At 45.2% G+C, this 13,447-nt stretch overlaps 1 protein-coding gene across 5 annotated transcripts in view; it reads right to left on the bottom strand.

Moving 5' to 3' along the window:
• LOC136436814 (protocadherin Fat 1-like) overlaps positions 1–13,447 on the bottom strand; it is a 67,556-nt gene that overhangs the window by 7,670 nt on the left and 46,439 nt on the right. For 4 of the 5 annotated variants that reach the window (XM_066431155.1, XM_066431159.1, XM_066431157.1 and 1 more), the window contains exons 12-24: positions 10,408–10,629; positions 9,075–10,013; positions 8,734–8,948; positions 8,461–8,611; positions 7,271–8,346; positions 6,602–6,755; positions 6,032–6,265; positions 5,715–5,738; positions 5,097–5,483; positions 2,997–3,211; positions 2,751–2,888; positions 2,303–2,446; positions 81–1,242 (exon numbers count right to left, since the gene is read on the bottom strand). In XM_066431155.1, coding sequence (XP_066287252.1) covers positions 81–1,242; positions 2,303–2,446; positions 2,751–2,888; positions 2,997–3,211; positions 5,097–5,483; positions 5,715–5,738; positions 6,032–6,265; positions 6,602–6,755; positions 7,271–8,346; positions 8,461–8,611; positions 8,734–8,948; positions 9,075–10,013; positions 10,408–10,629 — 5,061 coding nt within the window. The remainder of the gene's footprint in view (positions 1–80; positions 1,243–2,302; positions 2,447–2,750; positions 2,889–2,996; positions 3,212–5,096; positions 5,484–5,714; positions 5,739–6,031; positions 6,266–6,601; positions 6,756–7,270; positions 8,347–8,460; positions 8,612–8,733; positions 8,949–9,074; positions 10,014–10,407; positions 10,630–13,447) is intronic. The other variant, XM_066431156.1, reaches the window with a different exon arrangement.

The following is a 13,447-nucleotide window of genomic DNA, read 5'->3' as shown; positions in this document are numbered from 1 at the left end:
ATTGCTTCTAGTTTCAATGGTTCATACTGACACGTCTAAATACAAGTAGACAATAGGAAAGCCTATGTAAAGAAACGTACCATCAAACGGCAGCTGGTTGCAGTTTGGTGGCGAGGTGCCGTCAGGGCACACGCACTCATAGCCCTCGATGGACTTGGGATCTTGCAGGCACATCTTATACCTCGGGCAGGGGTTGCTGTTGCATGGGTTACAGTCCTTCCCGATCAGACCACCAGGACACTTGCACTCGTAGTCCCTCATGTGTCGAGGCGACACGAAGCTGATTTTCGCGGTGCTGATGGCAGCAATGGCGTGGATGTCCAAATTCAGGATGTCTCGACAAGCTCCATCCGGGCACTTGTTATGCGAGCAAGAGTCGCTGATGATCTGGAGAACACTAAGGCCGACGTTCTGTTGAATGTCCATCACCGTCTGGTTCAGCTCACGGCGCAAGGCTGTAGCTTTATAGTAGTCTTCTTTCTGCGATCCTTTAGTTGTGGTTTCTATGCAGAACAGAACATCTAGGTTGCCATCTACAGGCTGCATACTGACAACTATGATGTTCTTGTTCTTCACCTTGAGCAGCCTGCGCAGCGTGCGGAAGAACTCCTTCTGGTATGAGGACAAGAACTCCTCAGGTTGGATGTTGGCGAACCGTACTGTCACGCTGTTGCGAAGCATGTCGTCGTTGACGAGCTTCACCGTCACGCTGACCTCTCCGGCCGTGATGAACTTGCCATCGCTGACACTGATGTTTAGAGTGTATTCGCCGACGTCCAATCCTGGTTGGGCGATGATTTTGCCGTCGTTGGGGTTCACGCCAAACAGCCGCTTGTTGTTGGAGACCAGGCGGTAGGTGAGCTTGTCGTACATGTCGTTGTCGGTGGCGTGCAGCTTGCCGATGACGCCTCCAGGGAAGTCGTCCCTGAAGGAACTGATGGAGATCTGGTGAGGCGTCACAACTGGTGGGTACATACTCTCCTCGATCACCTCCACAACCACGTTGGTGTACCCATAGAGGGACGGCGTTCCTGCGTCTGCCACCCGGACCTGCAGGTTGTACTTACGCCGCATGTCGGACTGGAAGACGACTGATGTGCGAAGGATGCCACTGCGGTCGATGTGGAACTCGTTGCCTTGGTTACCGCTGATGATGCTGAAGGTGTACGGAGGTCCGTTCTGAGGAGCATCGAAGTCCTTGACTGTGAACATGAGGATGCTCGTACCGATAGGCTTGCTCTCCTGCAAACAATGACAATAAAAAAACGTTAATAATTTGTGGCATTATGACTATACAATACTTTAGTCACAATTCAAAAGTACCTATTCAGTCTTAGCTTCCATCTGTAAAATTCACACACACCACACTGTCAAGTCTTGCAAGTGCAAGGTGGTAGTACTTAATATGTTTTCAACTTGCTCCTGTCTTTCAACCGAATCTAATAATGAGCCAAGTGTAGTCGGTGAGGTGATACTGCAGTGATAAGTTGCCAGCCAACTGATTGACATGCAAATCCAAATCACATGCAGTAGCACACTCTACTCTCGCATAGCTGGCCTCACTCCAACAGTTGTGTCAGACTTAGACCTCTGGTGATTGAGCCTCTTGTGCAGGTAAACATCCCCTCTGCCATGCATCACCCTAGCTTTGTAGTGTAGGTAACAATCTGTGACTACATTTAGGCACACAGCTATTCCCTTACTAACCATTCCACCCTGGGGGAACTGGCACTGCATTCCCTTAGCACAGGTCTGTCCATGGCACAGGGACAGGGATAGTGAAGAAGGAATGGGTGTATGAGTTGTAAGAAATCACATGGGGCATGTCCCTGTTTGTTCTGCACTTAAAGCGAACTCAAACTTGAAAATATAAATGCTTCTGATCTCCTTGTCAAATGGGATTTAATAAAGTTTGTAAGACTTTGCTTTTAAGGAGGCAGAACAAAGAGGCACAACAGAAGTGAACAGAAGAGCTTGAGAGAAGCATGGATAAAACAAAGTCTTTCTCTGAAACAAGACAGCAAAGATTTCAAAGCAGACACAGAGGGAAACCACATTTACAAGTCGATGATAACAAATGATAACAAAGGATTACAACATCTGATGATGTTTAAAAAAACTCTGGATAAAACTCTAATACAAAACACCAAATGAAGATTTCCAGTAAAAAACATGTGGAAAGAAAGTAGTAAAACAACACAAAGGACAGTGATGGAAATGAGGTTGGCAACAGTATGTAGGTGTTGTGAAAAGCTGAAAATGTGCCACTGCAAGGTCCACTACTGTGACATTAACTACTAACCTGCACAAATACACTGTAGTTGGCCTGTGAGAACTGTGGTGGGCTGTCGTTGATGTCCAAGATGTCCACATTCACCACAACGTCCATGTAGCGTGGAGAGGCACCGCTGTCCTTTGCACGTACTGTCAGTGAGTACCCCTGAACCTGGAACAGATACGGACGAAGCTTTGGTCTACTGCCATATCAAGGAATGGTGCAAATCTGCTCAATGAAACTACAATATGACATGTTTTGCACCCACGTATAGACAGATACAATGCTTAACTTTCTTCCAAAACTAAGGTATTCACGGATCAAATTTTCAACGACCAATGTTGCTTTCTTCAGGATCAATGCCCAATCACCAAATACCTTAGTGTTGGCAGAAAGTTTAACATTGTATTATGATTACTGCCAACACAGATGAGCTTCCATGATAAAGTATAGAAAAACACAATAGTATATATACCTCCTCCCTGTCCAGAGCTCCGCTGACGGTAACAATGCCAAGCTTGGGTGCGATGGTGAACTGGCCCTTGGGATCACCCCGGACAATGGTGTAGGTCACTTGGGCATTCGGTGCACTGTCCCTGTCTGTAGCCATCACCTGTGAAAAGAATGTTACACAGTCAGACATCTGGCAAAAAGTCTTTTCTCTTAATGTAGAAACAAATACCTGTGATGATACACTGGAGATTGCTGTTGAATGCCTTACCTGGATGACACTGTCTCCCGTGTGAGCATCTTCACTGATAGACGCGCTGTACATGGGCATGCTGAACTCAGGGGCATTGTCGTTGACATCGGTAACATTGATGCTAACGGTTGTGATGTCGCTGAGTGTGGGCGTGCCGCCGTCGCTCGCCTTCACGGTCAGGTAGTAGCCTTGGGAAGCCTCGTAATCCAGAGTGTTAACAATCGTGATCTTGCCTGTAGATTGAACCAGAATCAAGAGATGGTCAGCTTTCATTTGTTTTTCGCTTCTGCTAGTCACAGGAGAACAAAAAGGAGTTGGACAGAATAGAGAAGTAGAGGTTGAAATGATTTGTCCTTACTTCCTTCCCAGTAGGCATGGGGGACAAAGTTACGGGTTGCCATTAATGTGGAACATCAAGGGACTGCACTGGAGGGATTCAAGGCAAGTACTACTGGATTCTCTACACACATGGCTGAAATATTCTAACTCAAGTCAGCTCTTGGGGAGTTCTGCTTGCAAAGTGCCTTGCTCCTGAACACTAGCTGTGAGCCAAGCTTAGTCCCATTTGCTCTTGATCTTTAAGCCTCTCTAACCTGTTAACTCTTCAGTGAACTGTGGCAACCCCGTGTGCATTTGGGGAGAAACAAAACTTGAGTAGGATGCCATATCTTTACATGTACCGGTAGTTTCAACTTTTTGCTGTGAGTTCCAAAAGATACTGTATAGAATTAGAAGTGTAGTTGATAAGGAAACGAAAGAACCTTCATGGGCTAGGCATACATCCATTCGTTGAATGGAATCAGGAGTCTTTTTTTTGTAAGAGTACTGTACGATGATGCATAGCAGAGATGCACAGATTTGAGAGCTATCTTTGAGTCTATAGCAAGCAGTCGTCTACTCTGCCAGTAAGTCAAAACTTCTCTTTAAAGAACACTGCTGGCACAGCTCTGTGGAAGTACCAAATATGTGGGATCTTCAAGCAGAGAAAGTGGGGGGGAGGGGCTTTGTACCACAATCCAACAGCACAAGACCCCATCAGACATGACCCCTCAATGTGAACTTCAGCAGCAAGCAGGGCCTTGTGTGGTATTACCTAATGCTATGATAAGTCAGCATGCACTATTTCATTACTTCCATTATCACTGTTGTACGAGATAAAAATTATATAAGAAAAGAGTAATGCATTCCGTCATCATCCACCTATAGGATGAAGTACTGTCAAACTAAACGACTATACACCAGAACAAAACTGTAAAAGACAAGTGGTAAAAAAGAGTGAGTCAAAAGAGAGTAAAGAAGATATCAGAAGCATGCTTTGAACAGAAAGCTTAGAAGGTTCATGTATGAAATTTGACTTCATGTTTTAGACAAACCTTGTTAGAATCATGTGGTTAGTAAATCAATGGACTGGGAACAGTGGTGATGAGTTAAATGATCCACTGGATTGTATAACACTCATTGACAAGCAGTTATGATCATACCATGCATGATAGTAATAGATGTCAATACATTGTGGTAAGGTTAATACAATTACGATACGAGTTTTATGTTAAGACCACAGACAAGGATCTGCAAGCCGTTAGTTCGCCGGTTGGAGCCCACATAGGATGGGGTCCTGGTACCGGCGGAGTGCACGCGATCACAAGCGGTTTTCTCACAACGACATGAACCTTACAAAGTGATGGGGTAGCAGGCAAACACACTTGTTCTCTTACGGCCAGAAGTACTAAAACAATGCAGTTGTGGTGTCTAGTCTTCTGTAAATGCTGCAGCTTCTGAAGTAACTTAAATTTGTGGTTCATGCAAGTAAAAAAAAGGAATAAATTGCAACCTGTGAAACAGTGCATTAGACCAAGTATGGCTTACAAAACCATCAATCTTCAAAAAATCAATATATTCCAGAAGGAAACAGAATGCATCAAGATTACCACTAGTAGGAATATCATGCAAAGAGATAATATGTGGGGTTGCTTGAACCTGTTCATGCAGTGTTGGTGCACTTAGCCAAACACAAAGAGTTAACAAGAGGCCTGGGTAAGAGAACAAGGTCACCCTGGAGATCATCACTTTGCAAGGCTCATCGCAGAAAAAAGCCAGAGTCAACACTAAGGTGGTCACCTGAGTACGAGCCGATTTCGAATTTGCCGTGCTCGTTACCGCTAATGATCTCATACGTGATCTCCGCGTTGGGCCCTACGTCTTTCGACACCGCATACACGTTTAAGATCTGGGACCCTATCGGTGTGCTCTCGGACACGTTCTTGGCGTATTCCGCGTATTCAAACTCTGGTGGGTTGTCATTGATATCCAGGACGGAGATGATAAGATAGGAAGTTGAGGAGCGCCGAGGAGCTCCCTCGTCGGTGGCACGGATGGTCAGGTTAAAGGACGCCTGCGCCTCGCGATCCAGTGTCCTGGCCAGGCTGACAATGCCCGAGTTCTCGTCCACCTGGAACTGACCATTGGCAGAGTCCACGAAGGAGTACATCACCTTTCGGTTCAAACCTGGAAATAAACAATGTCAAAGATTACCACCCAGAAATCAAAACCAGTGCGGACAACAATACTGTAATGCAAGACCGTAATTCTATGTACAAACATTAGACAAAGACACTGTCAAGGCACAAGACATTCTAACATCCAAAAATGTACAGCGACGTGCTTAACACACTTCCACACCACTTTCAGGACAGTTAGACACATTGGTTAGAAGGGTCACACAAAATAATAACATACTTATTCCACTAACGTCTTGCATTCCTGAGGGGAGTGAGCGGTAGAAAAATAAAACCTGGTTAATAATGTCGTTAAACATGCGCTGTTGATTGAAATCAACCAAGTTATCCACTTTGGTGCTGCCGAGCATAAATGACTTAAACTACTATAAGGCATGCGCTGAAGGACATGCTAAGTCCAGTTCCATCTGTGTGACATTTTTTTTTTCTAATCGACTTTCTTTTGCCTGGTTTCTGAGCGCAAACAGTCAGCATTCCTGTTTTCTCAACTTCCCGTAGTCAGACTTTGATGAAAATGAAGTTGGCAGGCATACATACCCATGTCAGGATCAGTGGCCTGCACTCTTGTCAACAACGTGCCCACTGCTGTGTTTTCGTACACAGGGACTAGGTACTGCTGCTTCTCAAACTTGGGCGGGTTGTCGTTCACATCGATAAGGTTGATGGTGAGCTCCGTGTAGCAGGACTTGCCGCCGCCGTCCTTGGCTGTGACGCCCAGCGTGTAGACTGGCGTTTCCTCCCTGTCTAGCGGCGCTCCAGTCATCAGGACACCTGTGGGGCAACAAAAGTCTTAGTTTTACTTTTCCTAACATCTTATGAACCTTGGCTGCAAATGTCTTATCTTATTAGCATGGCATTTACTGGAATTTTGTTGGGATATATGAAACGCAGTCACACAAAAGGACAAGGTTATTTTACACTGATGAAGACAGCACATAGGTTGTCGAAGCATCTGTAGAGTGCAAAATTAAGGTCGTGTACCTAAGAAAACTATGTTGAAGTCATAGAACTTAGAAGCTTGTTTTTACTGTATTTCCTTCCTTGACTTAGTGGATTGAACAAGAAAGCTAGAAGATAATACCATGCCTTTCAGTATTTGTTACTGACCTGTATCCTTGTCCAGAAGGAATTTGTCTGCGCCAACTCCGTCCAGTGAGTATGTGATTTGGGAGTGGATCCCCTGGTCAGGATCACGTGCCAACACTTCCATCACAAACGTCTGCGGAGTGATGTCCTCTGAGATACTGGCTGTGTACCTTGACTGAAGAGGAAACGTTAAAGAAATGAGACCCTGGATGGACTACAGGTAACCAAATTGACCTAGCTACAAATCAGTCCACACTCAGTGACATCCATTTTTCTGTTGTTGACGCTACCATTACTAACAGACCAGGACACAGCCATACCATCCACAGTGACACCACGTTTCACAGATTGTCATATCACAGAAGGATCCCATTTATACAAACCTGAGGCAGTGTCCATACGTTTATTGGCTATGCATGAGGATTGGGTAAATGGTACAGCTGTTAGAATAACGAGTAATAAGAGCTAGCTATAAAAGAATTGATCGGAGAAGCCGACAAGAGGCAAACACGACCCTTAGTACCTTCTTCCACCAGGAATCCAAGATTTAGTCTGTTGGAGGGCTTTGAGTTTATAAAAATAAAAGCATTGTGTTGAGGTTTCAGAAAGCCATATACAATTTGAGGAATGATCTAAAAAGGCATAACAAAAATTGAGCAGTTCAGCTGTGATTGTGGGTAAGCACCCTACCTGTTCACAGATGGGACTGTTGTCGTTGACATCCTTAACGTCTATGCTGACTGTTGACATCGCTGTGAAGGCTCCGTCTGTGGCAGTGATGTTCAACACATACAGCTGCTTTGTCTCCCGGTCCAGCGGGCCGTTCACGTAGACCTTCCCAGTCTTGCGCTCGATGTTGAACTGGCCTTGAGGATCGCCGCCTGTGATGTAGTAGGTTGGGATGGTGTTGTCCCCGATGTCAGCATCGCGAGTGCTGACCGTGATGACAATGGTGCCGGGGAGGGCATCCTCGCGCACCTGGCCTTGGTAGGCGGAAGATCGGAATGTCGGGGGCGAGTCATTGACATCTGCTACTGTCACATGTACCAGGGTGGTGTCCTTCAGCTGTTTGGGGTCACCCTTGTCTGTTGCTGTGACGCCGAATGCGTAGGATGACATCAACTCACGGTCAAGGGGTACCAACGTGGTGACCCATCCAGATTCGCTGTCAATGGTAAAGAAGTCCGACATTTCATCAGCATTGGAGTCTGATGCAAAACCGTACACAATCTCTCCATTAGCACCCTGGTCTGGGTCAAAGGCATGGACTTGAATGACGCTCGTGCCAACAGATGCATTCTCGGGAAGCGTGATTTTGTAGGGCTTGGAATCAAACTTTGGTTTGTTGTCATTTGCATCCTTGACCTGAATGCTGACATCAGCGAAAGCCAGCAGTGGAGGCGAGCTGAGAGTCTCTGCCTGAACCTTCAAGGAGTACCAGGCAGTAGTCTCTGTGTCCAGCTCCTTGTTGACATAGATGACACCATTCTCTGGATCAATTCTGAAAATGTTATCCTTGTTACTGTTGGGTCCATCCGCCTCTACTATGCTGTACTTCACGGTATCGTTGGTGTCTGCTACAACAGTTGCTACCTCACTGTCAACTGGCATCTCTTCACTGACGAAGTAGAGATGCTGAACGGTTGGGTCGAAGTAGGGAGGGATGTCGTCAGGGCCGAGGACAAGGATCTCCACAGGAGCGCTGGACGTCTTGGTTGGGTTTCCGCCATCCGTAGCTTGTACAAAGAACTGGAAGGATTTGCCCTCTGTGGTAACAAAAATGTAAATGTCTTGAGTAAGAGCTCATTCTACACGGACAGACCTCTGAACAACCAAATTTTGACCACAGGGGTATCAAAACAAATTGGCTAAATGCTCACCTTTTCCAGTCAGCTTCCGTCTTGTAGTAATCATGCCTGTCTCAGAGTGGACGCTGAACAACTTCACAACATCGGTGGTGGTGTCGGAATCATCATACAGGGAGTATGCAATGTCAGAGTTTGTGCCAATGTCTTGATCAATGGCATGGACCTGCAATGGCAAAGGAAAGAATTTTACAACATGCAAAAGATTAAATATCACAAAGCTGTTAACAATTGTTATGTTTATCACTACTTGGCAGAAAGATAGGGAAAAAATGATTCAGCCCCTACCTGAATGACTTCAGCACCTTCATCTGAATCGGTGGGAATGTTGGCCTGGTACGACGCCAGCTCAAACTGTGGCGTGTTGTCGTTCTTGTCTGTAAGAGTGACCGTGACGTTACAGAAGGACACACGTCCACCCTGGTCGCTGGCCACCACAGGGACGATGATCATACGCTGATTCTCATCCTCTCGATCTAACTCCATCTTGCTGTAGATTTGACCTTAATAAAAGAGGAAAGAAAAATTATAAGACAACTGATACCAAATAGAAACAAACATGTTTCAATATACCCAAGAAAAGACATATAGACTTTTTTGATTTCAAAAACATCAACATGGAAGCTCACCTGTATCTGCATCAATCTCAAAGAGCTGGTTGATCTTCTCACTGGCGATGGAGTAGGAGATGTCTCCGTATGCACCCGCATCCTCATCTGTTGCTGTTACCATGACAACAAACGTGCCTCTCGGATTGTTTTCGTCGAAGGAGACAGCGTAATTCAGCTGGCTGAAGACGGGCGAGTGGGTGTTGGCACTCTGCACGACCACGGCCACCCGAGCTGAACTGGTGAAGACTCCGTCAGACACCGAGACGTTGAGCGTGTAAGTCGGGTCTAGCTCGCGTTTCCTCAGGTTCGACATGGAGATGATCCCCGTCTTCGGGTCAATGACGAAGTTCATCTGCTCGTTCCCGGACACGATGGCGTACACCAGGCGGTTGTTGTCGGTGCTGTCGGCGTCCGACGCGGAGACTTTGGTGACGAAGTGGCCTCGAGGCGCCAGCTCACTGATCATGCAGTCGTAGGACGGCTGGTCAAACTGCGGAGCGTTGTCGTTCAGATCCAGCACAGTGACAGTCACGTGGACTTCACTGCTGAGTGAAGGCATGCCGCCGTCAGAGACTCGTACGGTGAAATCGTGCTTATCGATCTTCTCATGGTCCAGGTTACGCGCTGTCAGGATCAGCCCGCTGGAGGTGTCGATATGGAAGTAGTCTGTAGAGTTGGTTTCATCCGGTAAGATCTGGTAGTACATCAGCTGATTAACACCTGAATCCAGATCAGTGGCGCTGACTTTGATCACAGTCGTGCCTATTGCAGCAGCTTCAGACAGGGTGGCTTCATAAGACGGTTTTTCGAAGACGGGAGCTACATCGTTGATGTCCTGGACAGTGATATCGACCACCACCTCAGCATCGACTCCGCTACGCGAGTCGGTGGCACGGACAGTAAGACGGAAGTTTTGCTTGGTTTCGTAGTCCAGCGAGCCAACAACATTTATGACTCCTGAAAGGTCAATAAAGGAGGAACATCAGAGGAATGAAAAAAAAAATTGCATAGGTGTACCTGTACATATTACAGTACTTGACAACACTAGGTCAGAAATACTACACACAATAAAATATGCTATCCATCACGCCAAATGAGAACTTTCTGCATAATTCATTCTAACAAAAAATTATTGCACACATACTAATGGATTTTAAAACCCTCACCAAATCTAGATCTGCTTATGTGTCAATCTACTGTATTTAAGAATCTTGGAGAGTGAAATAACCTTTTAACCTTCAGTGCTACAATCAATCCCTCAGATACATAAAAAGCGGGAAACAACTGAAAGGAAAAGCTAACGATGTACACAATCAATGTAGGTACATTACTCATGAATGCCTGCACTCACCAGTGTCGAAATCAATGTTGAATTGATTGAAGGGATCCCCATCAGTTATGGAGTAGATGAGTTTGAGCCCGTCAGGACTGGCTGCCTTGATGTTGATGACAGGGGTGTGCAGCTGAACATTCTCTGGGATGCTGACTGCGTAGAAGGGCTTCTCAAACACCGGCATGGCTTTGTTCATCACAGTCACAGGCACATCGATCCTGGCACTCAGCGGTGGGTTGCCTAAGTACAGACATCGACAAAACTTGGTTACACAACAGTCTTTTCATCGTTCATTCATTTCACTCATTGCCTCCTTGTGTTCAATACCTGCTGGTGAACAAAATTTGTTTTATTGTGATTTTCACCTTCAAATGTCTCCTGTTCATATGGGAATAATAACATAATCTGCAATTTCAAACCTTGGATCTTTCATACTGTTAGATCTACTAGCATTGGCTCTTCCGACTGAAAGGATGAGTTAACTGCTATCATTATTGGATACAGCAAAGGCGAATCAAATTACAGATCAGCAGAATACCTGTAGGGTTTCTCCACAAGCCTAAATGGAAGCTTGAAACGACCCACGCTTCGAGGCAGCTATTACACATCAAGGCCTTGACATTAGCGATCATAGGAAGCCTTCACTTTGCCTAAGTTTCCAAAGTGCTGCTCAACTCGCATTAAAAGTTTGCAGTTATGAATGATGGAGATGAGACTGCCTTTTATCATCCCTATCTTGCCGTGTCCATGACCATTACAGGGCCTCTAATCAGGTGAAAGCGTATCATGGCTAAACTTTCTCCTTCACTGACCTTAGGCGATACAGAGAGCCGTTCCTCATAACCTTGCAAATGCCTGGATACTTAGAGCTTTCTGAAAGCCTGATAAGTGAAGGGAGCAACAGATGTGCATTGAACAAAGCTTCTAATGTTACCTTCAAGTGCAGAGGTTATTGAAGGATCACTCCATGTTGCTGGCATAAAGACTTTAATACTTTTTATTCAAAAGCCATTCCATTCAGATGCCTTCTAGAACTCACAAGCAGCAACTGGGAAATGTGCATTGTACATCAAACGTAATTCCCCAGGCAGACATTGGATGGGAAGACTGTAATGTTCTCCTTTTCAAGTATTGGCCCATTTTTTTCTGACAGCGAAACATTGCAATATCCACTTGGAGATTACATGAAACCCTTTATGGTTCTAAAATGAATTGTGGACATTACATTTGTGGAGTTAGAGATTCATAAGTATAGATTTTTCAAAGACATGCATTATGGCAAGAGATCTTTGATCGTATATGTCCCCCATTTGATATCCTATTGAACAATACAGAGAGACAAGCCACAAAATAAAACATTCTTGTTGAAAAACACTGTCTTTTTTCAGGCGGAAATGGGGGCAGATTACATACACTAGCAATGTTTACTTGCTACTTACATTACATAAACTGCCAAGAAAGTGGAAAATGCTACTCAGCGTTATCATGAACATCGAAGCTGAAGAGAATTGCACTGATTTACAATCCTAAGAATCACACCCAACAGATAAGTGATCAGTGATGAATACGACCACCTTGACAACTGACATTTTGGTGATGAAAAAATCCCGCTTTAAACAAAAGGTTATTAGAAAACTCCAGATGATCTGCACATCGCAATCAGTCACGACTGCACAAAAATCAACTTGATGGTGGAACCATTAGTGTGGGAAGAGCGGTTCAGTGAAGCAAAGGCTCTGCGGAGATAGGCTTCGCCCCAGGTGGGCTGGCAGGTGGGTGGTGCAGATTAGGAGTGGTTTTTGCATGTTATCTTCAAAGTGCTGGGTAGGCTTAAGAGGCAGTGGTTTGGTACGATGGGGCTTTAAGCTCCGCACAGGAAAAGCTATAAATTGATCAAAGGATGCCTGCAACCATGTATCAGATCTTTGCGGATCTATGCTTGGCAAAGAAACAAGTGGCTTGGAAAGAAGGACATGAGTGTGGCGAACGTTGGTATGTTAAGTGGCGGGCTTTGGATACCGACAAAATTGTCACTGTTCCTATGCAAGGTGAAATGTATATCATTATCATACTAAAGGATGTGTCTTAGCTAACCGCAATGACTACAGAGGCACGTACCACACAATCAGTACGTTGTGGGAACCTGTATCCACAACTTAAAACCCTGTTCGTAGGCCCCCATTGCAGAAAACACACTTGAAAATTTCTGCACTATAAAACTGCCATGAATTGACCCGAACCATTTCAAACACCACAGAGAGGAAAACACCATGCACAAGTACCGTTTCTCTTTCCGCAGTCTGCACAAAATGCCAATTTTTGCCAGGTTTTCAATTGCTTTGGTCCTTATTGGCCCTTTGCGGGTGACATTTTAGCTGGCAATCAAGAGCGGGTGATGGCTCTAGTCTGGAAACTCGTGTTCATTGGTATTACTATGGACGGATGTTACGGCTCATCATTACACACCTCCCCAAAGGCATATGTTCAAAGTCCGCCTGTAACCCGGGAAACACACCGTGGCAGGTCCTGTGATGCATTTGCCTAAAGGCCACTTATGAATATTGTAATTTGATTCACGACTTCCATGCCTGTGTGGCATGGGACCTAGGGCAGGTGTCTGCACGATCTATGGACCCAATTTTGGCAGATGCTAGTGATGCATTTTGGACTGGTTGCATCTGGACACGTTTCTAATGATTTTAATTTAGGCTGCGTCAAAGACATGATAGAATTTCTCTGCATCGACATGAGGATGGATCAACCTTCTCTCTCTTTATAGGACATTATCGAGGGACTTGCTCAATACTGTAGCTGTAAAAGGATGTTAGTTAACCAGCCTGCCACTGCCAATTGATTAGCATATGCATAGAGCTAATGACCTGATTTCTGAGTGGGTTAAACAACACTTGTTATAACCAGGTGGGACAGTGGCTGACACTTTTGGTAAACTGGCCGATTCATCCTTGCTCTTACAGTGGATTGTTTGAACGATCGAAGTAACACGAAACAGCAGATGCTGCCAAAAGCTCCAGGTTCAATAAAATCTTTAATTGCTAAA

Source organism: Branchiostoma lanceolatum, chromosome 6, assembly GCF_035083965.1.
Source record: "Branchiostoma lanceolatum isolate klBraLanc5 chromosome 6, klBraLanc5.hap2, whole genome shotgun sequence".
Classification (NCBI taxonomy): domain Eukaryota; kingdom Metazoa; phylum Chordata; class Leptocardii; order Amphioxiformes; family Branchiostomatidae; genus Branchiostoma; species Branchiostoma lanceolatum.
This window is presented reverse-complemented; position numbering and strand designations above follow the sequence as displayed.